Here is a 22,183-nt window from a genome sequence, read left to right as displayed (position 1 = left end):
TTGGCATCACCTATGTGTAACAGTGGGTGTTTCCTCTTTGAAATACCCAGTGAATATTGAGTCTTTGAGGAAAAAAAGAGGTTAGCTGTAACATTTCAAAGTGAATTGAAAATGTTCTTGTCTTTTTTTAGATAGTTATGGTGCATACTTTCATATGGAATATTCCACGCTTGGAAATTTAACATGGTCACTCATTAAATCAATGAATACTGACTTGATAAAAACTAACTTGGAATTATTGTTGGTATAAGTTTTTCCCATAGGTCCACCATTCCCCTTATGACACAACTAACCAGAAAAACAGTGATTACCACATATCACACTGACAAACAGTTGTCAATATTAAGACCTGAAAAATCATACTCAGCCATCTAATAGTTAACCATAAGGCTACAAGGAGTAAAGGTTCACTTCAGTAACCATTATGTTTCAAGTTTCAAGTCAGTGCATCTGTCATTTTTAATTTAAATCTATATTACTTAGGTGTCCAAAACTTTACACACATGTGACATTGTTATCTATCCTTTTTCTTATAGGTAAAAAAATAAAGTCACTTAGTGTCTTTACCTCTTTAACTGTGCCCAGTATTCTAATGCATATGTTGCAATGAGATTGTTGCCAAAAGTTTCTGTTATTTAAAGCTGTGGTCTTTAGTAATAAACCTGAGGAATTATTTAATATATGAGTAATACATTTTACATGCTGCAATAATACAGCGGTATAGCTTATATAACCTCTATAATGGCAGGGGGTATTGTCTGGCTTTTCGAAGCTATGTGTTTCCTCCCAACACCCAGAATAGTGCCTAACATATTACTAGCAACTGACAAATATTGCTGAATGATCAAAAAAATCTCATCCTAGTCTTGCATATTAACAACTAAATATGTAACCTCTTGCTTAATACCTGATCTCTTCATTTTTGCTTTTAATTTTTCCAAACCTAAGTCAGTTGTTACTTTTAATTGATATATATTTTAAAACTATGTGCAAATTCCAAAAGTAGAAATATATTGAAAAGATTGAATTTTAATTAAAGACAAATAAGAATTGAAACTTTTTAGTGAAATTTTTATGTAGTTTATTTATTGTGATAAATTATTTTATCAGGACTCACAAGTATAATAGGATTATTCGAGGTTATAATTTACCAAAATGAATATTAGAGTTATTTCTGCTGTGTAGAAAATGTGATATCTCGAGGAACTTTGGAAGCACTAATGCAAACACTTAAAACATGGACAGTAAGACCTAAAATATAATCATGTTTGGCATTTTGGTCATTAATTCTTTTTTCAGTTTTTAAAAAATTTATAGTTACAAGTTTCCTATTGTTCAACTTTATTTAAATGGTGATTTCACTTAAACTTATGTGTATATTAAATTCTTGTGTATTCATTGATGTTTCGTTACACAAATGACACATGGATAGAGTATTGCTTTGAATTTTGTTATTGTTAGTACTAATAGAACTGTAATATGAAAGGAAATAAAAGATGTGAATATCTGAAGAAGATTGCAAGTATAATCGTCTGTCACTTTGGGGCAAAGCTTGAGCTCTAAGCCAAATCAGGAGTGACAGAACCCTTACTGTTGTCTGGTACCTTACATGAAAGGAGTTGGTGGTCTCAGTCCAGTTCCTAGCAGACAGTTACTCGCTAAACAATAGTAACTATAGTATTTGCCAATTCCTGCAGAAACCTAGGACTGAATGGGGATAAATGTTTAACTACCCCCTCTCTGCTAATCATCCTGCAAGGGGTCAAGATTGACTCACCCTGGCACAGGGCCACACTGAGAAACTTAGCACTGCCTCTGCCAACGTTGTAGCCATTGTCTGCAGCACAGGATTTTTAAAGAGGACTTCAGTTAAGCAGGGCACCAGGAGTGGCAGTTCTCCGCTCTTCCCAGGCACAATGCACCATAAACAAGAATAGACTTAAACAGTGACTTGAGAAGGTAGCACTGCTCTTAGGTTGTACTGTCTTCACTATAAAGATACTGGCAGGCATACTTAAGTTACTTAAGGCATACTTAAGATACTGGCAGGCATGCTTCTGGACACAATGACTTGCAGCCCCAAAGTAGCCCTTTTCAGACAAAAGCTTCAGTTTAATATCAAGGGAAGTAATCTACTCTACCTGGCTGTCTCTCCTGAGCTCTTGAGTGATTATTCATTTTCTTCTAGGAGAGTCATAGCATCAGCAATTGGTTATAAATATGCGTCCTGTGGTATTTGACGTATGCATTAAAACAGTTGCCTGTGCTTTTATTTTTAAACATTCTGTTTTACAGTTGCTGTCCTTCAAATCCTCTTAATGTCCTTCCACATTTGAAAGTTAACCCTCTTCTGTAGATTTTAAAACAGCAATTAATATGTAGAGATTCTGAGAGTAGGTTCAGAGTAAACAGAAATAAAACTTATTTTATATAGTCAAATGTTAAATGGATTGTTTCGCTTGATCCCCAAAATAAAATAAAGGAGAAACTCACTAACGTTTAGCCATTTGTTGTAATGATGGTGTTAGTAGAAATATTCAGTTGTAGAATGCAGAAGGAAATGCTATCACTTTGATCTCTTTTTCTTTCTGCTGTCAGAAAGCTGTTATGGCATCTTCAGATCTCACTTTTTTCCCAAATGGTAACAAAATTAGTCACCAGTCTATAAGAACATGCCTCCACACCTCTGCATGATGAGGAATTTTCATTGTCCTTCTATTTATCTTCACCTCTTTTCTGTTATATCTCCTTTTGCTGCCAAGTGTAATTAAGATAATGCCTTCACAGCGGTCATGTATCACAGTTAAATAAATAAAATCTGAGGGTAGGGTTAATGAAAGAAAAATAATATATAGAATGAATGGGTTAGTCATTCAAGAGATATTTTCTAATGACTTACAATGTAATTAATTGTTCTGGGGATGGTTGCTTTCAAATCAACTGTTCAAAAGCCATAGCCTCTCTTCTCAAATATTAAGGCTAACCTGATTGTTATTTTTGTGACTATAATTATTCTCATCATACTTGGGGTAAGATCTCACATCTCGATTTTTTGGCTTGATGCCTCACCCTTCTCTGAAGTCACACTTAACTCTTTGTTCACAGAGAGCCCCAGGCTTCGCAGTGTTTGGGTCTTCTCTTGCCTCTGACAGGATTTGTCCCCTGTCAACTTCCACTCATCTGTCAGAACCCAGTTTACAGATTACTTCTTCAGGACAGTCATCCTTTTTACTCAAGACTCATTAACTGTCCCCTCCAAGAATTATCCTTTGCAAAGCATTTATAACTAAATGGTGTGATGGATTTACGTAAAGTTTGTCTTCCCCGTTGAACTTTAGTCTCTGTGAGTGTCGGCACCATGACTATCTCCTTCTTGTGGGTCTTCCCAGTGCTTGGCACTAAATGATGTAATAACGATGAATAGGGAATCTGAGTTTACAAATTACTGTGGTGAAAAGTACTAAAGGTTCCTGAAGGAAAAAGGCAACAAATGCTTTGAGAGTTGCAGAGAGGGAGTGTTTTTTGTGGCTGGGAGGATCTGAACTGACATTTGAATCTTGTTAGTTCAAATGGCCTTGAGGGATCCTGGCTGGAGTCTTTCCAGGCAAAATCTAATGGGAAGAGTATTCCCCAGGAAGGAAGAATCTTGGTAAACAAGTTGGATTGAATTCACTGACCAGGACTCTCAGTGATGTTCTTTGTTTGTTTGTTTTTATTAGAATTGTATTTTCACTAAGATAGTTTGTTCAATTCAGTCCAGTCGCTCAGTCGTGTCCGACTCTTTGTGACCCCATGAATCGCAGCACATCAGGCCTTCCTGTCCATCACCAACTCCCAGAGTTCACTCAGACTCATGTCCATCGAGTCGGTGATGCCATCCAGCCATCTCATCCTTTGTCGTTCCCTTTTCCTCCTGTTACCGGGTATAATATCTGAAATATACTTACAATTTTTTCCTTGCTATTCTTTAAAATATTTTGTTGGTAAATTTTTTTCTCTTATTACTGTCAAATTTTAGTTTGCCTTTTCTCCTACCATTCTATTTTCTCTACTATTGGCTTATATCATTGGAGAAGTTCATTCAGAGTGGAAGTAGCCCAAGGAGAGAGAGAACAAGTAGAACCCTGCTTACATGTTCTGTGACGGGAAGGGAGAGTGGGCTATAAACTGAGAACCTGCAGAGTCCTGCCTGCCCTTCCTCCTGGAAGGGGGCTCTGGGCAAAATTGAGGAGGAGGCAGGGTTTATCTTTAAACCCTTTAAATTCTTCTGCCTTATCTCTTTCTATTTGTTGAAACTCCCTACATTCATAAAACTGTGTTCTTTTTTTTTTTTAATTGAAAAATGTTTCAGAGGCTTTGTGTTTCTGATTTTCAGTTTAATTATCTGTTCCACAGAGATGATAATTCTAACTCGTGGTATTTGGTGCTGGCATTGATGAAGTTATTAATTAATTGATGATCATTGCAGAATATACTTGTCAGGACATTTGTTCTCCATAGCTATATGTTGGTATGGCCACAACATGGGCTATGATAGCACTTGAACTTCCACATGACTGCTCTTGAACTTTGATATTCCCATCTATGTGACTTTTGGTTCTAATCCTGTCTTTTTTGTCCTTGTGCCCTTCTGGTACTGCTTGCTTTCTTCCAAAGATTTAGTTAATCTGTTAAATACTAAAATGACCAATTCTTATAACCTTTGCTCCTTGAAATTCCATCATTCTTACCTTGTTTATCCTCAGTCCTAACTTCTGTCATTTACTCTTTGCCTCATGTGATGGAACATTGCTGAGAAAACTTTCAATACCATGCCATCTGCTCCAAATTATGGCTGTTAACCTCATATTTCCCTCCTGTTGGTGTCCTGTGTTTTTCTTTCTAAAATCTCTCAAACTGAGCACGCGACTTTGAGTTAGTCTCATTCAGGAGACTAACACATGTCATGTCATGTATCCTACACAGGGCATATTCTTTAAGAGGTAGGGAGTCTTGTCTCTGTCTCTCTCTCTCTCTTTTTTTAAGCTCTGTGGTCTTGAGAAAGTTATCTTGCCATATAAAGTCTCATATTTCCTCCTTTCAAATAAGAATAATTGGATTATAAGTTTGTTGTGAGGACTAATGTAAAGTGCTTGAGACAGCTTGGCAAGTAGCTGTGATCTCTAATATTAGCTGGTTTTGATGTCATTTTCACATAAATTTAGATATATTTAACTATACTTCAAACTGATGTATAAAATATGAAAATAAAACTGTTTCTGGTTTCTTCCCCACCAGTTCATTTACTGAGGTAATGGTTTCCACGTTTGTGGTCATATACTACTCTGTTTTTGATAACAAAATCATAAAAATTATGAAATATATATTTATGGCTTCCCTGGTGGCTCAGACAGTGAAGAATCTGCCTGTGATGCTGAAGACCTGGATTCAATCCCTGGGTTTGGAAGATCCCCTGAAGGAGGAAATGGCAACCCACACTAGTATTCTTGCCTGGAGAATCCCCATGGACAGAGGAGTCTAGCGGTCTATAGTCCATGGGGTCGCAAAGAGTCAGACATGACTGAGCGACTAAGCATAGTACATATATTTATACTCCTTGATAAATCTTTCTATTATCAGATTGCAACACAACACAAAAATAGACATCAAATAATGAGAAAAAGTCAGGGTTTTTTTTTAATATCTTATAAACTTGATAGCTTCTTCCCATTATTTATTAATATCTAAAGTTGTAGAGATTCTTAAGGCACAGGTCAGAGCTACTAAAATGTATCTGTATTTCCATTTCAAAGTTATCTTCTTCATGTTTTCAAATATTTTTTCTGCCTGTTATTATATATGACAAGGTAGTCATTATTTTCAGTCTTGCAGTATAGCTGAGAAAGAGCTTATGCTAGAACCAGGAGAGGTTTCATTTCTGCTCGTTTCACATCAATATTCTATTGTTAGTACTTTCTTTTAATCTGTATTTATCTTGTGGGGAAAACTTAATTTAGTAGTCAATTATGTGAGGTTTATATTAACTAAAACATGATGAAAAATGTGTAAATGTGCTTATCCAGTGGTATTAGCTCGAATACATCACCAAACATTGAAAAGGAGCAGTAACAACAACAAAATGCCACTCCTGGCAAATCCACTACAGAATAGAACCATCACCTTCCCAAGAACATCTCAAGCGCTGTATGCAACATACAACCGTGTGAGGTCACTGGTATGAAACCATGTATACATATTATCAAGCTTAGTTTTGTTCTCTTTGTGCTTTATAAAAAATTATAATACATAGAAGTTCAACTATTTACTTCCCTTCTCTCATCTGGTCCTCTTGTGGTGGGGTATAAGCCCATTACTTTGGGGATTTCTGCTCCACAGTATTGCCAGTTTAATTTTCTTGTGAATATATTTGATAATACTTTCCCCCTCCTAAGTCTATTTAATGGCTTTTCATCATCCAGTGAATAAAATATCCAAACTCTTTAGCCTTTTAATGGAGAGCTTGCTTGATTTGGCTGTAGCCTGCCTTTCAAGTCTCATCCAGTGCTCAGCCTCACTTACTCTGTGTTCTGGCCAAACCAAACTGTGCCCTTCTCAAATGTGGCTCCTTCTTTTTCCTTTCTTTCAGGTTTCTCAGGGAAAAAAATAAAAGAGACTCTGAGATGAAGATTTGCTTGTTAAAAGTTTATTTGGGCTTGCCATTGGGAAAAGCACCCAGGCGGGGAGAACCAGGGAATCACCACCAGCCTCTCCCTTGGCCCCTTTCCGTAGGGAGCTTGGGGGCTGGAATGGCCCCTCTGAGTGGGTCTGCATTGAGAAAGGAAGAGCAGACCTTTGTGCACTGGTGTGGACTTCCTGCCTTGGAGTATGAGCTTGCCCTCAGGGAGGTTGAGCACCACACTATTCACTACATATATTTTCCACTGTTTCTAGAATGTGCCCTCTACCCAGAATTCCTTTTGTGACCATCAATGTTGGTCTAATTCTTTGAGGCCAAGCTCATATTCCTCTTGATTCATTAACTCTGTCCTGTTTCACTAACTTGAAGTAGACCTGTCTCTTCTTTTAAAGCCTAACATTTTTTTTTCTGATTGCATACATTTGTTTATTCTTTTCATTTTTAATTACTTACTATGTGAATTAATTGCACATTACTTACATTAAGTGGTCAAATAGTTTATACTCATTGGGCAGCTTTATTACAGGCAAATAGAGCAATAGCAGGAGAAGGATATGCACTGAATGGGGCCTGGAAACTCAGACTCAGGCTTCTTTGTTCTCCCACTCCTGGGTCTCATGGGATACCCCTTGTTTCAAGGTCTTGAACCACCACCAGTGTGAATGTGAAGCATCTTGGTATAGGAAGCCCACAGTCTGCTGATGGTCAGGTTCTCTTACAGTGAGCTCCTCCCGAAAGCACATTTCAGTTGCATGGCCAGGCTTGGCTTTTGAAACTGCTACACTCCACTGAAACCAGATGTTACTAAATGAAATTTTATGACATTATTATTATGAAATGCAACTCTTAAATCCCATTATTATTACTAAGTGCTGTTACAAGGCTAATATGTTCTGACCTCAAAATAACTTATAGATTCATAGATACAAAACATAATTTTTCTTTAGTTAATACAGTCAGTCTTCATTATTCCTGGATCTGTATTACAGTTTTGCCTGTTCACTAAATTTTTTTTAACCCCAAAGTCAATACTCATAGTGCTTTTGCAGTCATTCACAGACATGAGCAAAGCAGCAAAAAATGTGAGTCACCACATGAGCACACTTCCTGCTGAGATTGAGCAAGGTGATGATCTGACTTCTTGCTTCAACTCCCACACAGAGATGATCAGAGCATGGAGACAGTAGAAAGTGCACTGCAGTGCAAGAAGCTCCAGCTCTGGGGTGAGGTAGAGGGGATTTGAATTCCAGCTGTTAATGAGGTGCGTGCATGCTCAGTTGCTTTAGTTGTGTCCGACTCTGTGCAACTCTATGGACTGTAGCCTGCCAGGCTCCTCTATCCCTGGGATTCTCAAGGCAAGGAGGGTTGCCATGCCCTCCTCCAGGGGATCTTCCTGACCCAGGGATCAAACCCACATCTCCTGCATTATAGGGGGATTCTTTACCCACTGAGCCACCTGGGAAGCCCATTAGTGAAGTGGCTTCAGACAAGTCACTAAACACTTTTGAGTTTTGTTTTCTCTTTTGTAAAATAAAGAAAATAGAATCTACCGGGATGAATTCATTCACAACAATGTGAAATATGTATATAAGTATATACATGTGTGAAGTGTGAAGTGAAAGTCACTCAGTCGTGTCTGACTCTCTGTGACCCCATGGACTATTCTCCAGGCCAGAGTACTGGAGTGGGTAGCCTTTCCCTTCTCCAGGGCATTTTCCCAACCCAGGGATCAAACCCAGGTCTCCTGCATTGCAGGCAGATTCTTTACCAGCTGAGCCACAAGGGAAGCCCAAGAATACTGGAGTGGATAGCCTGTCCTTTCTCCAGTGGATCTTCTCTACCCAGGAATCGAACTGGGGTCTCCTGTATCGCAGGCAGATTCTTTACCAACTAAGCTGTGAGGGAAGCCCATATATACACATATATATACATACACACACACACACACACACACACACACACACACACACACCCATTTCTCTTTGAGCGATGGATCCATATTTCCCAATTCAGTGTTTGCAGTGACTTTATGGCATATAATTATGGTGAATAACAACTATCGGTTGTGTAGCATTGGTCAAACTTTAAGCAGCTTTGGTAATAAGTGTGTGGTCAGTCCAGATCATTTGCAACCTATGCCTACACTTGGTAAAGGATTTTCACATAGATTTTATGATGGATATAAAAATAACACAAAATTCTTGCCCCTGAATAAAAAATTCAGTAGGTGGGGTTGGATTGAACAAATGAAAACAATCAGTAAAAACAAAGTAAAATAGAAAATATATAGGTAATGTTAAAAATACAACATAATAGGCTATGTAAAGCTAAAAGTTGCAGACACCTTCCTGGGTTCCAACTCCCTGTAATTATATATTTACTGAAAACATGTCACATTCCAACCTGCAGTAGAGCCATTTTTAATGTGATGTTTCTTTTCAATATTGTAGCTACTTGGAAACAATTAGTAGGCTGTACTTATCATTAAATTCTTGTAAGATTTATCACAACAGCATGCATATCATGGATACCCAATAAATGTTTGTTGAGTAAAGAAAGAATTGGATGAATGTGTCCACCTACTGTGAATATTTAATGTTCTAGAAATTTCTTTATATTCTTTCTAACATCATCTCTGATCTGGGTCACTCAGGAACAAACTAGTTAATGGACCAGGTATTATGATAAATTAATGCAGGAGATAATATATTCCCATTTTTGATGTTTTGTTTAAATGTTATTTATTTTGTTTTGTTATTTTTGTCATTTGATTTTGTTTTATTTTTGCAGTCCCTTTGGAATTGCACATGCCTTAAGCAAAGAAGAATAATGGAGGACTTTGTGAGCTAGTTATCTTCACCTACTAAGAAGTCAGAGGAAAGCTAATCCAGTGTGGATTAGTAAATTCATCTACTTGCCTGGACTGCTGAATAAGGATTTTCTGACCTCATTATTTTAATGTATAATCAATATTTATTATGAAATACTTCAAACATTCAGAAAAATGTAGAGAATTCCTCAACAAAGGTGTGTGTGCACACGTGTGTATTCACATGTGTGTATACACATCACCCAACATGATCAAAATCTTAGATTTTTAGAACTTGCTGTAGTTAATTGTGGTCTTTTACGGTCCCATTGTAGGTTATCATTCATAGTTCCAATTAATCAATTAATGGCATTAATTAATTGCTAGAACTAATTTTATATCCTTTTCTTCCTACCCATGGATAATAAATCATGTGTTATTACATATTCATCCATCTGTGAATAATGCGTAGTTTTGTTTCACATATTTTAAAGTTTATTTAAATAACATTTTACTGTATGTAATCTTTGTTCAAAAATTTTAAGATTTACTCATGTTGATATTTAGGTCTATGTTCCTTATTTTCACTGACGTGTAGAATTTTAATTTGTGAATATATCATAGTTCATCTGTCAATATCTGTTAATGGACATTTGTGCTCTTATAAACTTGGGCTTTTTTTGGTTACTCATCATTATTTTAAAATGATCTTGTGTAAATGCATATGAACACCCATTCAATGTAAAATTAAAAAAGGTGAAAAAAAGGTAACAAAATCTTGCAAACTGATTCAGCCACTATGGAGAACAGTGTTGAGATTCCTTAAAAAACTGGGAATAGAACTGCCATACGACTCAGTAGTCCCACTGCTGGGCATACATCCTGAGGAAACCAGAATTGAGAGAGACACATCTACCCCAATGTTCATTGCAGTGCTATTTACAATAGCTATTTACAATATTTACAATGGAAGCAACTTAGAGGTCCATCGGCAGATGAATGGGTAAGGAAGTTGTGGTTCATATACACAATGGAATTTTACTAAGTTATAAAAAGGAAAACATTTGAATCAGTTCTAATGAGGTGGATGAAACTGGAGCATATTATACAGAGTGAAGTAAGTCAGAAAGAAAAAGAAAAATACAGTGTATTAGCTCATATATATGGAATTTAGAAACACGGTAATAACGATACTACATGCAGAGCAGCCAAGGAGACAGATGTAAAGAACAGATTTTTGGACTCAGTGGGAGGAGGGTGGGATGATTTGAGAGACTAGCATTGAAACATGTACATTACCATATGTAAAATAGATGACCAATACAAGTGAACGCATGAAGCAGGGCACCTACAGCCAGTGCTCTGGGACAACCCAGAGGGATGGGGTGAGGAGGAAAGCGGGAGGGGGTTCAGAGTGGGAGGAACACATGTCTTCATGTGACTGATTCGTGTTGATGAATGGCAAAAACATAAATAAAGTGATTTATAATAAATAAATAAATAAATAATTTATAAATTGATTATCCTCTGATTAAAATAAATAATTTTTTTAAAAGTCATTAGAAAAAGGTAACAAAATCCAAAGTTCCAATAAGAACAGGGTAAGCATTTAAATTTCTGTTTCTATGAAATTGTCAGAGAATTTACCTAGAGTCTATCTTCTGAAGGAACATAAAACACTTTTACAATTCAATTTTAAAGGCACTAGGATCAATTTTTTTTAAAGTGTTAATTGTGAAGTTAGAGACTGTATCTAGTGTAATGATCAAAAGGATGGCCTTTAAATTAGATGCCAGTGGGCTCCTGGATCTGCTACTGATGAGCTGAGAACCAGGGCCAAGGCACTTAACCTCTTTAAGTCTTGATACCTTGTGAGTAAAAAGGGAATAACTGTTGAACCCAGTTTATAGGGTTGTTTTAAATGAGGTGTAAAGGTTTAAAAGCTAAGGGTTTGGCATATACCAAGGAAACACCAATAAATAGGAAAAATTTCCTAACAACAAATTTGAGAGTCTATATTTTGGCGTGCGCACACACACACACACACACACAGCTTCTCTGGTGGCTCAGGCAGTAAAGAATCTGCCTGCAATGCAGAAGGCCCGGGTTCCATCCCTGGGTCAGGAAGATCCCCTGGAAAAGGGAATGGCTACCCATTCCAGTATTCTTGCCTGGAGAATCCCATGGACAGAGGAGCCTGGTGGGCTACACAGTCCATGTGGTTGCAAAGAGTTGGACATGAGTGAGCAACTAATACACACACACACGTTTAAATTTTCGGTTATTTAAACTAGCCATATTTGTACATTGCACTTGGGCAACTGTTGTTATAACAGTGACCTCTGAAAACTATTTAGGGTCATACTATAATTCCCTGTACAGGTCAGCCCATGTATAATGGGATGTTTTTGTAACCTCGAAAGCTAAACATTAGAATTTTAAAACTTGCCATGGCATGCAAAATTCTCATCCTCTACAATTTGTGTTAAAGTAGCACATTAGTGGGAAACAGCAGCCCTTTTATTTTTAACACAGTTAAGGATTTGTGAGCATGAAAATGAGAGTTATTTTGTTAGGAACCAAACAAGTACTTTTTTATTATTGATGAGCATGTAAGTGTGTAATGAATATTTAGAAATAACTATTGAAGATTAGGCTGTATAAAATATGGTGTTGGAGACTTTTAAATCCTTACCACAGGTTCTCTACTTTAGGTGTCAAAAATGCTGCATTTTAACACCAAAATGTGACCAGGAAAGACCTAGTTGTTTAAGACCAAAATGTGATCAGAAAAGACCTAATTGCGGCGCACCACAATTCTGTGCAAGAATGAGCATTACATACTCAACAGAAATGAGTTTGTGTAGCTAAATCTTCAACAGATGCTGGAGTTCTGGCACAGAAATGGGGTGGTCTAAGCCTGACTTTTGTATGTTAATATGCTTTCACAGCAAAGGTATGCGAATTAACACAGACTGAGATATTCTTGAAGAACGACATTTATCTCCTTATTGCCATCTGTGATGAATTGTTCAGAGCTAAGGGAACACCAGGCTTGAATCAAATCTCCTGCTGCCCTATATAGTTTTAACACAAAGTCAGGGCAGCCTCACTGCCAGACCAGCACTTCTTCAGGAATCTTCCCATAAAATGACAGGATAGAACCATCTATAATACAAAACAACACTGTTGTTTTCAAACTAAGCACTCTAAAAAGTTGCTTGAACAAGAGAAGACAAATTTGCTGAGTTGTTTGGTATTTTGCAGTTAATGTAAGGTATGCTGTGAAATGCATGGCACTGAACGTTACATTTTATTCTGATGTGTCTTAAGTTGGACTGGGTAGACAGTGTTAGATGTTTGATTAGTGTCAATATGCAGGATGTTATGATTAGGTATGGTTGTTCTTTTAAACTACCACATTCTTTTTTGTACTGTTCCTTTGATTTCTGTCAGATAGTAAGAACATTTCTAATTTAAAATATATTGACTTTGACTCAAAATTCATTTTCCTGTTGCAATTTTACTGATATCTAAAATATATATATTATGTCTCCGGCATTGGCAGGTGGGTTCTTTACTACTGAGCCACCAGGGAAGGCCTAAAATATATAACTAGATGGTTAAAAAAATCTGCAAATAATGATGCCAACTTCTGTCTCTTTTCCAAGTTGTGTCTAATGGTAATTTGTCTTTTAAATTCTTGAATCTTAATTGAAGGTGAAGGAACTGTAGCCAATGACTTTGTGTATACTTTTGAGAAATAGCAAGGAGACTGACCTTATAAGGTTCAGTTCAGTTCAGTCGCTCAGTCGTGTCCGACTCTTTGTGACCCCATGAACCGCAGCACGCCAGGCCTCCCTGTCCATCACCAACTCCGGGAGTCTACCCAAACCCATGTCCATTGAGTCAGTGATGCCATCCAACCATCTCATCCTCTGTTGTCCCCTTCTCCTCCTGCCCTTAATGTTTCCCAGCATCAGGGTCTTTTCAAATGAGTCAGCTCTTTGCATGAGGTGGCCAAAGTATTGGAGTTTCAGCTTCAACATCAGTCCTTCCAATGAACACCCAGGACGGATCTCCTTTAGAATGGACTGGTTGGATCTCCTTGCAGTCCAAGGGACCCTCAAGAGTCTTCTCCAACACCACAGTTTAAAGCATCAATTCTTCTGCGCTCACTTTCTTTATAGTCCAACTCTCACATACATACATGGCCACTGGAAAAACCATAGCCTTGACTAGATGGACATTTTTTGGCAAAGTAATATCTCTGCTTTTCAATATGCTATCTAGGTTGGTCATAACCCTCCTTCCAAGGAGTAAGCGTCTTTTAATTTCATGGCTGCAGTCACCATCTGCAGTGATTTTGGAGCCCAGAAAAATAAAGTCAGCCACTGTTTCCACTGTTTGCCCTGTTTCCCCGTCTATTTGCCATGAAGTGATGGGACTGGATTTCATGATCTTAGTTTTCTGAATGTTGTGCTTTAAGCCAACTTTTTCACTCTCCTCTTTTACTTTCAGCAAGAGGCTCTTTAGTTCTTCTTCACTTTCTGCCATAAGGGTGGTGTCATCTGCATATCTGAAGACATTCATATTTCTCCCGGCAGTCTTGATTCCAGCTTGTGCTTCATCCAGCCCAGCGTTTCTCCTGATGTACTCTGCATATAAGTTAAATAAGCAGGCTGACAATATACAGCCTTGACGTACTCCTTTACCTATTTGGAACCAGTCTGTTGTTCCATGTTCAGTTCTAACTGTTGCTTCCTGACCTGCATACAGATATGTCAGGAGGCAGGTCAAGTGGTCTGGTATGCCCATCTCTTTCAGAATTAGTTGCACTTAAATGATTATAGTTGAGCTAGCATTGATGTTCTTGTTCTAAAATTATTTTTGTCTTATCTGTATAACATGGGATTGGGCCCATACTTTGTTTGTTTAATAAACATAGTCATTCTTACAAAGTTTATTTCGATTCCACTAATCCCCTACCAATATTTTTTAAAAAAGGTTTTCTGCTATTGAGTCCTAATTTTTAGTATATTTGATGATTAATACTATGGTTCCATAAAATGATTGAAGATCTTCAATAAAGGAAAAATTTAACATAAGCCTTCAGTATTTAAAAAAAAAAACTGTATTGTGAAATGCTCCTGACACTGTATATTTTGACAAGAACTGCTTTCTGTTAAATGTGTATAAAGTCAGGAGGCAAGTTTCTCAATATTCTAATACTCGGTTATTTTACCTGTCATCTTACATCAAAGCATAATTTTCCTGTGGTAGCATTTAACTCACCTGACTCCAGCCACTATTAATGTATTTCTGTAGCTTGTAAAACATCTAGTTATCACTCTATTTTAGCTCGTTTGTACTAATTATTTATTTTCATTTTCTCTAGGATATAGACCTGCAGCCAACTGGATTTGATTTGTAAGCGGGAAATGTACAGTCAGTGGCCACTCTCACCACATTGCTACGATGGAAAACAGAATAGTCAATAGGATATGGTCTGATAAATAGTGATAATTGAAGATGTTACTTCAATACACATGAAATCAGTGGAGATACTGGCTGCACGAAGAGCTTTCTGAGCTTTTCTTGACAAACTCGCCTTTAAGAAATCAGAGGTGTAGTCTACCAATATACAGTTTTTCTCAAGTGGATACAAATACCTTTGACTCACTGTAACCAGACAACTACACAACTAATGTGGGACCATGGCAGTGCCCAGATGCACGTGGCCGGATTATGTTTGGAGAGCAGTCATGACCTGCTTGGTACACAGGGGGTTGGGTGCCTCATTGACTCTTTGTGTGTTAAGCTGTTTGCTTCACGCTGCCCATGTGCTCTCACAAAAACTGGATGATGCAGACCCCCTGGTGACTACCAACTTTGGCAAAATAAGAGGGATCAAGAAAGAACTCAATAATGAAATTCTGGGTCCTGTTATTCAGTTTCTTGGTGTTCCATATGCAGCCCCGCCAACAGGGGAACATCGTTTTCAGCCTCCGGAACCACCGTCTCCTTGGTCCGACATCAGGAATGCTACTCAGTTTGCTCCTGTCTGCCCCCAGAATATCATTGATGGCAGATTGCCGGAAGTCATGCTTCCTGTGTGGTTTACTAATAACTTGGATGTGGTTTCATCGTATGTACAAGACCAGAGTGAAGATTGCCTGTATTTAAACATATACGTCCCAACTGAGGATGGTGAGTTTACTACAGGAAAAACAGGGAGATATATTTCTATTTCTCTCTTTTATTCTAACGATATTAGTCTGTATGCACTGATAGCATGCATGGCTTTTCCTGTTGGCATGTAGACATATTTTACATGCGTGCATGCCTCTCTGTTTATATGTGTTAGTGTATCTGTTCTTATTTTTCCCTGTGCCTACTCCTTTTCTTTCCTCTGCAGCACGTATATTTAGGTAGAAATGGGTTCCTAATTTCCATTTCCTACCGAATGACTTCTGAGAAGATGCATCAACATTTCTCCATTGCATGTGCAGACTCAGCCAAGTCGGGGATCTCGCACTCAGTAAATGCAGGAGCATATTAAGTTAGATAGTGGTGTTGCATGTTCCGGCGGTCTGTGATGGAGCGCCATGTTATTTTCTAGTCTTCTATTCATTTTTCAGTAAAAAGAATATCCAAGGAATGTGCCAGAAAACCCGGCAAGAAAATATGTAGAAAAGGAGGTATGTATAAAAGTGGAAATAAAAAAATGGGGGAAACAGCTTGCAGAGGAGGAACAAGATATTCTCCCTAAGGATGATTTGCTGATGGTGGAAGTGAATGGCTAGGTGACACCTGGAATTTAATGAAGCCTGTCAAAGAAGAGAGAGATGGTTGAGGAGAGCTCTAGCTGACTAGACGTTGACAAAGCTCCTTGGTGGAGCCTTGTGTTGGTGCTGGTAGCATGGGCAGGATTTGAATCTCTGCTTTGAGTTTGGGTATAGAGAAGATACTTAGGTAATTACATTGCCGGCAGGGTAACCAAAGATGTTGCCTTCCCAGCTGGTCAACTTTGATCTCTGAACCTTTTTTTTTTTTTTTTTTTAGTAGATAATAGATTCCTGTTTCTTTTATAGGAAACAGATGACAAAAACCTAGGTTTTGTTTGTTTATCCTTAGTTCTCTCTGAAGACCCTATGAACTTTCTCATATTTGCTGTAACTATTGGGCAATCACCATTATTAAGTAATGGTATATTTTCCCAGACAGTCTTCCTATTTTCAGTCATTCCTCCAGAAAAAAAAAAAAGGGATTTGCAGCTTTTTATACGAAATATTTACAGTCTTAAAATTGCTTTAACATTTTTATATTTATGTTAAACAATTTAAAACATAGGGAAGAACATGATTCAGAAGCTACAATTAAATCAACCTTCAAATCATCCTCTAGCCAGATTGAGCAAATGTAGACACTGACAGCTGCAAGCTTGCATCTGAATGTAGCTTGTCCACACTCCATTTTTATATAACATCCAGTAAATCACTCATAGGAGAGTATGATTTTCTCTGGCAGTAAATTATCTAAGTGTTATTTTGACCTTATTATAACTTTGCCGAATTTTCAATCTTCATACAGAAGTCATATTAATATTCTAGTGCTGTACATTCTCTCTCTGTATGCACTTCTAATCTCCTGGCTGGACCAAGTCAGATTTCATTACAACAACAGTGTGGGGTGGGGAGTGTCTAAACTGTTCGTTTTTACTGCAATTGCATTATCTGGAAGAAGCTTCATATAACCAAGTCCTCAACTGTATTTGCATTAATTGGAATTTTGTTTTTGTTCTTATTTCTTTGGTTAGACTCATAGAATTGGATTTAACCTTCGTTTTATTATTAACGTCATGATTTGGGCTGAAAGAATAGTATACTTAAGAAGGTGGATATGGAGGCAACAAAGATGTTTTAAGTAACTAAAAAAAAAGTCTCTTGTTTTTTCCCAAATGAGAATAACTGCAGTAATTTACATGCTTTCAACTAATGTACAATGCTGCAGTGGTTATTATTATGCAGCTTATCAAGCATGTGTAATTAGCTAAGTGACTTTCGCCTCCTATCACAAAGATGTTGATTCACAAAGTCATAAATAAAGATGCTATTGAAGAATGCATAAATAGAGCATAATACATAAAAATGTGTACAATCAAAAAATGATTAGGACATCAAAAGGTAAGCTAGTGAGAAAGTGACCTTTCTTTTCATACAACTTCAGAAGAAAACGGATTTGTTAAAAAAGTTATTTTTCATTGTCCTTTAGATTGTTGGTTCCATCTGCTTTATGAGACAGTTGGCAAAGAAGTATGTAAGCTGTGCTATTTACTTTGGCAAACTTTGAGCTAATTTATAATTAGCCCGAGGACAAGGTCTATAGATACCTACATCAGTCTGTGGAGTTTATAGTCCACATCAATTGTGTTTTTATATTAAGAATTCTAAAAAATTGGTTTACTTTGGTATTTACTATATTATTAATAAATAATAAGTAAGTAGCAAATAAGTAAGTATAACTTATTTAAGTTATACTTACTTATTTGCTACTTTTTATATTATCCTAGAATCTAAATAACAAAAATTTTACTGTAATTTTTTATAGATAATAGTTTTTTTAAAAAAGAAAATAAATTTTAGAGCTAGTCTTTTACATAGAGTAGTTGAATTTTTCCCCCCAAACTTTCACCTTTTTTTTTTCTTTTTTTTATCATGAAGTGTCTATTTTGGTCATTTTCAGAAATCATGTTTTCCTGGTTGAAAATATTAATCATTTCATGTGTATGTATATACTAATATATATATTGCAAATAGACTGTGAGTTCTTCAACAAAATTCTGGAAGTTTATAAAGGATGATTTAGGAAGTATAGGAGTAGTTGTGTTGCATTTTATCTAGGTACCAATAAAATTCTGACTTATTATTCATCTCTTTTTTTAAAATTGTGTATGGTCATCTGCAGAGGCAGATGGACTCCTACCCTTGTGTCAATCCGTGTATGCTATATTCATTCAAAAATATTCCTTAATTGCCTATTATAGGCACTGTCAGTAATGAATGAAACAAAGTTCTCTCTTCCTATAGAACTTACATTCAAGTACGTTTACAAAGAACAAATATTTTCTACACTTTTAATTTGTATGAGATGAAGAAATGTTTCTCTAAGAGATGCCTTGCTGTGATTTTTAAATAAAGCCTTTATAAGATTTTTTTCCTGTGCAAGTGAAGAAAAAACCATATTTTTACCAATCAGTTTCCTCTCATTTACAACAGGTCCCAGTTGTACCCTTTAATCCATCTTTTTAAATTTCCCATGATAGTTTTAGCCATATGTTAATTACTCTCTAGATATTTCTTCAGGGTTTTTATCCTTGCAAAATTGAAAGAAAGGATTAATGCTTAAAATGAGATGACTGCCAACACTTGGCCACATGGGCAGACGATATGTGATATAAATTGGAATTTGGATATAGAGGACTGACAACTTATCACCAAAACTTTATGAAGAAAGTATACGACCGTCCTTACTTTAGAAATATGAAAGTAGGTTCTGTGAATACTTTTAAATAGTACACGTGTTTTCTCTCTGTCCCAAGATTCCAGCATAGTCCTCTTGACTGCAATCAGGAGTAGCTTTAATTTGCTTATGTTTCATTTTTGCATTCTCTAGTTTGCGCTCTTGTGAGAGTTGCCAACAAACAGGAATGTGGTCAAATATTAGGCAGTCAACATGAGAAGGAAGAACAAGGGACCCAGAGAATCCACTGGAAATCAATTGGCTTACAGATACCCTAGAGATGTTTAGCTTTGTATTTCTCCAGTACCTTGACTGTTATTTGCACAACTCTTGTAAGGTGAATGCAGAATCAGTTTTCATTTCTGCACAAGTTCTTTACCCCAGTTTTATTGTATAGAAAACTAGAATCTCTGTATATGGCTCTGGTACAGTTCTTGACTCCTTAAGAATTTTATTCCTGATTTTCATAAATATTTTACTGTTGCATACTCTGTTCAGTAGTCTTTACCTGAGATACTATTGAATTCATTCAAGAGTCTTTTCCATAAAGTTAGGGTTTATTTGGTGGTGTATTGAACATAGAAACTGGTATTTTCCGAATGATATATGTATAAAAGTGACTCATTGCTGTCAGTGTGTTTAAGATTTTAAAGGGGAATTATATTCAAGAATATTCTTTCTTCATGCTTATACAATTTTATCTAATTTCTTTATTCAATTAACAAATGTTTATTGAGTCCTTACTCTGTGCTAGTTAGATTACCACTCTAGGCCCCCAAAATACATCAGTAAAATATAAAAAGCAAAAACATCTTTACCCTCTTGGAGCTTATATCTTAGTGTATGGGACACACTCTAGATGATAAACACAATAAATGACTAAATTTAAAGGGTTTCAAAAGATGAGAAATTAACAGAGTATCTTGTGGAACATGAAAATAATAGTATTGTCCTCTTCGGGTAAAGGCCTGAAGGAAATGAAATAAGTATCTGAGGAAAGAACACAGCAAAGAGCAAGTATAAAGGCATTAAGATTAATTCTTCCTCCTGTATTTAAGGAACAACTGGGAGTATGGTGAATCTGGAAAGAGTACAGAGCGAGAGCAGCAATGATCTTTATATTAAAGAGGTCTTTATATTGACTTTAAATTGACTTCAAATATTGACTAATGTATGACTTTATATTAAAGAGGTCATTCTGGCTGACATATTAAGAGTAGATTGTAGAAGAGTATGGAGAAACTGGGAGAGCAAATAAGAGGCTGTTGTAGTTTGGATCAGACATCAGCCTGATCCACGCACAGACCAGACAAGTAACAATAGAAGTGGAAGTCGTAATACATTACAGATATATTTCTTAATCATTTGGTTATGGATTGTAAAAGAAAATGAACAGTCAGAGAAGATTCCTAGATTTTGATCTGAATACCTAGACGAATAGACCTTTGACTGTGTGGATCACAATAAACTGTAGAAAATTCAGAAAGAGATGGGAATACCAGATCACCTGACCTGCCTCCTAGAAACCTATATGCAGGTCAGGAAGCAACAGTTAGAACTGGACATGGAACAACAAATTCGTTCCAAATAGGAAAAGAAGTACATCAAGGTTGTATATCGTCACCCTGCTTACTTAACTTATATGCAGAGTACATCATGAGAAATGCTGGGCTGGAAGAAGCACAGCTGGAATCAAGATTGCTGGGAGAAATATCAATAAATTCAGATATGCAGATGACACCACCCTTATGGCAGAAAGTGAAGAGGAACTCAAAAGCCTCTTGATGAAAGTGGAGAGTGCAAAAGTTGGCTTAAAGCTCAACATTCAGAAAACGAAGATCATGGCATCTGGTCCCATCACTTCATGGCAAATAGATGGGGAAACAGTGGAAACAGTGTCAGACTTTATTTTTGGGGGCTCCAAAATCACTGCAGATGGTGATTGCAGCCATGAAATTAAAAGACACTTACTCCTTGGAAGGAAAGTTATGACCAACCTAGATAGCATATTAAAAAGCAGAGACATTACTTGCCAACAAAGGTCCATCTGGTCAAGGCTATGGTTTTTCCTGTGGTCATGTATGGATGTGAGAGTTGGACTGTGAAGAAGGCTGAGTGCCGAAGAATTGATGCTTTTGAACTGTGATGTTGGAGAAGACTCTTGAGAGTCCCTTGGACTGCAAGGAGATCCAACCAGTCCATTCTGAAGGAGATTGGCCCTGGGGATTTCTTTAGAAGGAATGATGCTGAAGCTGAAACTCCAAAACTTTGGCCACCTCATGCAAAGAGTTGACTTATTGGAAAAGACTCTGATGCTGCGAGGGATTAGGGGCAGGAGGAGAAGGGGACGACAGAGGATGAGATGGCTGGATGGCATCACAGACTTGATGGACATGAGTTTGAGTGAACTCTGAGAGTTTCTGATGGGCAGGGAGGCCTGGCATGCTGCAATTCATGGGGTCACAAAGAGTCAGACGTGACTGAGCGACTGAACTGAACTGAACTGAAGATGGAAAAACAAGCAACACAGAATAGTTTTTTGGGGGGCACAACAGAAGGATGATGTTTACTTTTGAACATGTTCAATTTGAGGTGACTCTATCCATGTATAGATTTCAAGGGACCAATTTGACATTCAGCAGAGAGATATACTTGGAGGTACAAATTTGGAAGTCTTTTGGCCACTTGATGTGAAGAACTGACTCATTGGGAAAGACCCTGATGCTGGGAAAGATTGAAAGCAGAAGGAGAAGGGGACAACAGAGGATGAGATGGTTGGATGGCATCACCGAATCAATGGACGTGAGTTTGAGCAAGCTCCATGAGTTGGTGATGGACAGGGAAGCCTAGTGTGCTGCAGTCCATGGGGTCACAAATAGTCAGACACGACTGACTGCACTGAACTGAATTGTGATATAAAAGGTAAAATTTTAAAGTTGTGAGACCGAGAATAAAAGGAAGTGAATGAAAATAGAGGAAAGAAAATCATACAAGAGATTCATCCATGGGCCATTCCAACATGAAGAGGTCTGGAAGAAGAGAAGGAAAGACAATGGAGACTAAGAAAGTATTACATGTGAGACGAGAAGATGAGAAGTAAACCAAGATATTTTTGTTGTCCTAGAATCTAAGTAAGGAAAATGCATCAAAATAGATAAGAGTGATTAATGCTACCA

At 37.2% G+C, this 22,183-nt stretch overlaps 1 protein-coding gene across 2 annotated transcripts in view; it reads left to right on the top strand.

Moving 5' to 3' along the window:
- Window positions 1-22,183, top strand: part of NLGN1 (neuroligin 1) — a 779,124-nt gene that overhangs the window by 4,738 nt on the left and 752,203 nt on the right. For both annotated transcript variants that reach the window (XM_005889928.3, XM_070373059.1), the window contains exon 2: window positions 14,884-15,695. In XM_005889928.3, coding sequence (XP_005889990.2) covers window positions 15,203-15,695 — 493 coding nt within the window. In that variant the 5' untranslated portion in view covers window positions 14,884-15,202. The remainder of the gene's footprint in view (window positions 1-14,883; window positions 15,696-22,183) is intronic.

Source organism: Bos mutus, chromosome 1 (assembly GCF_027580195.1).
Source record: "Bos mutus isolate GX-2022 chromosome 1, NWIPB_WYAK_1.1, whole genome shotgun sequence".
NCBI lineage: Eukaryota > Metazoa > Chordata > Mammalia > Artiodactyla > Bovidae > Bos > Bos mutus.
Note: the sequence above shows the minus strand (reverse complement) of the source record. Positions and strands in the feature narration are given on the sequence as shown.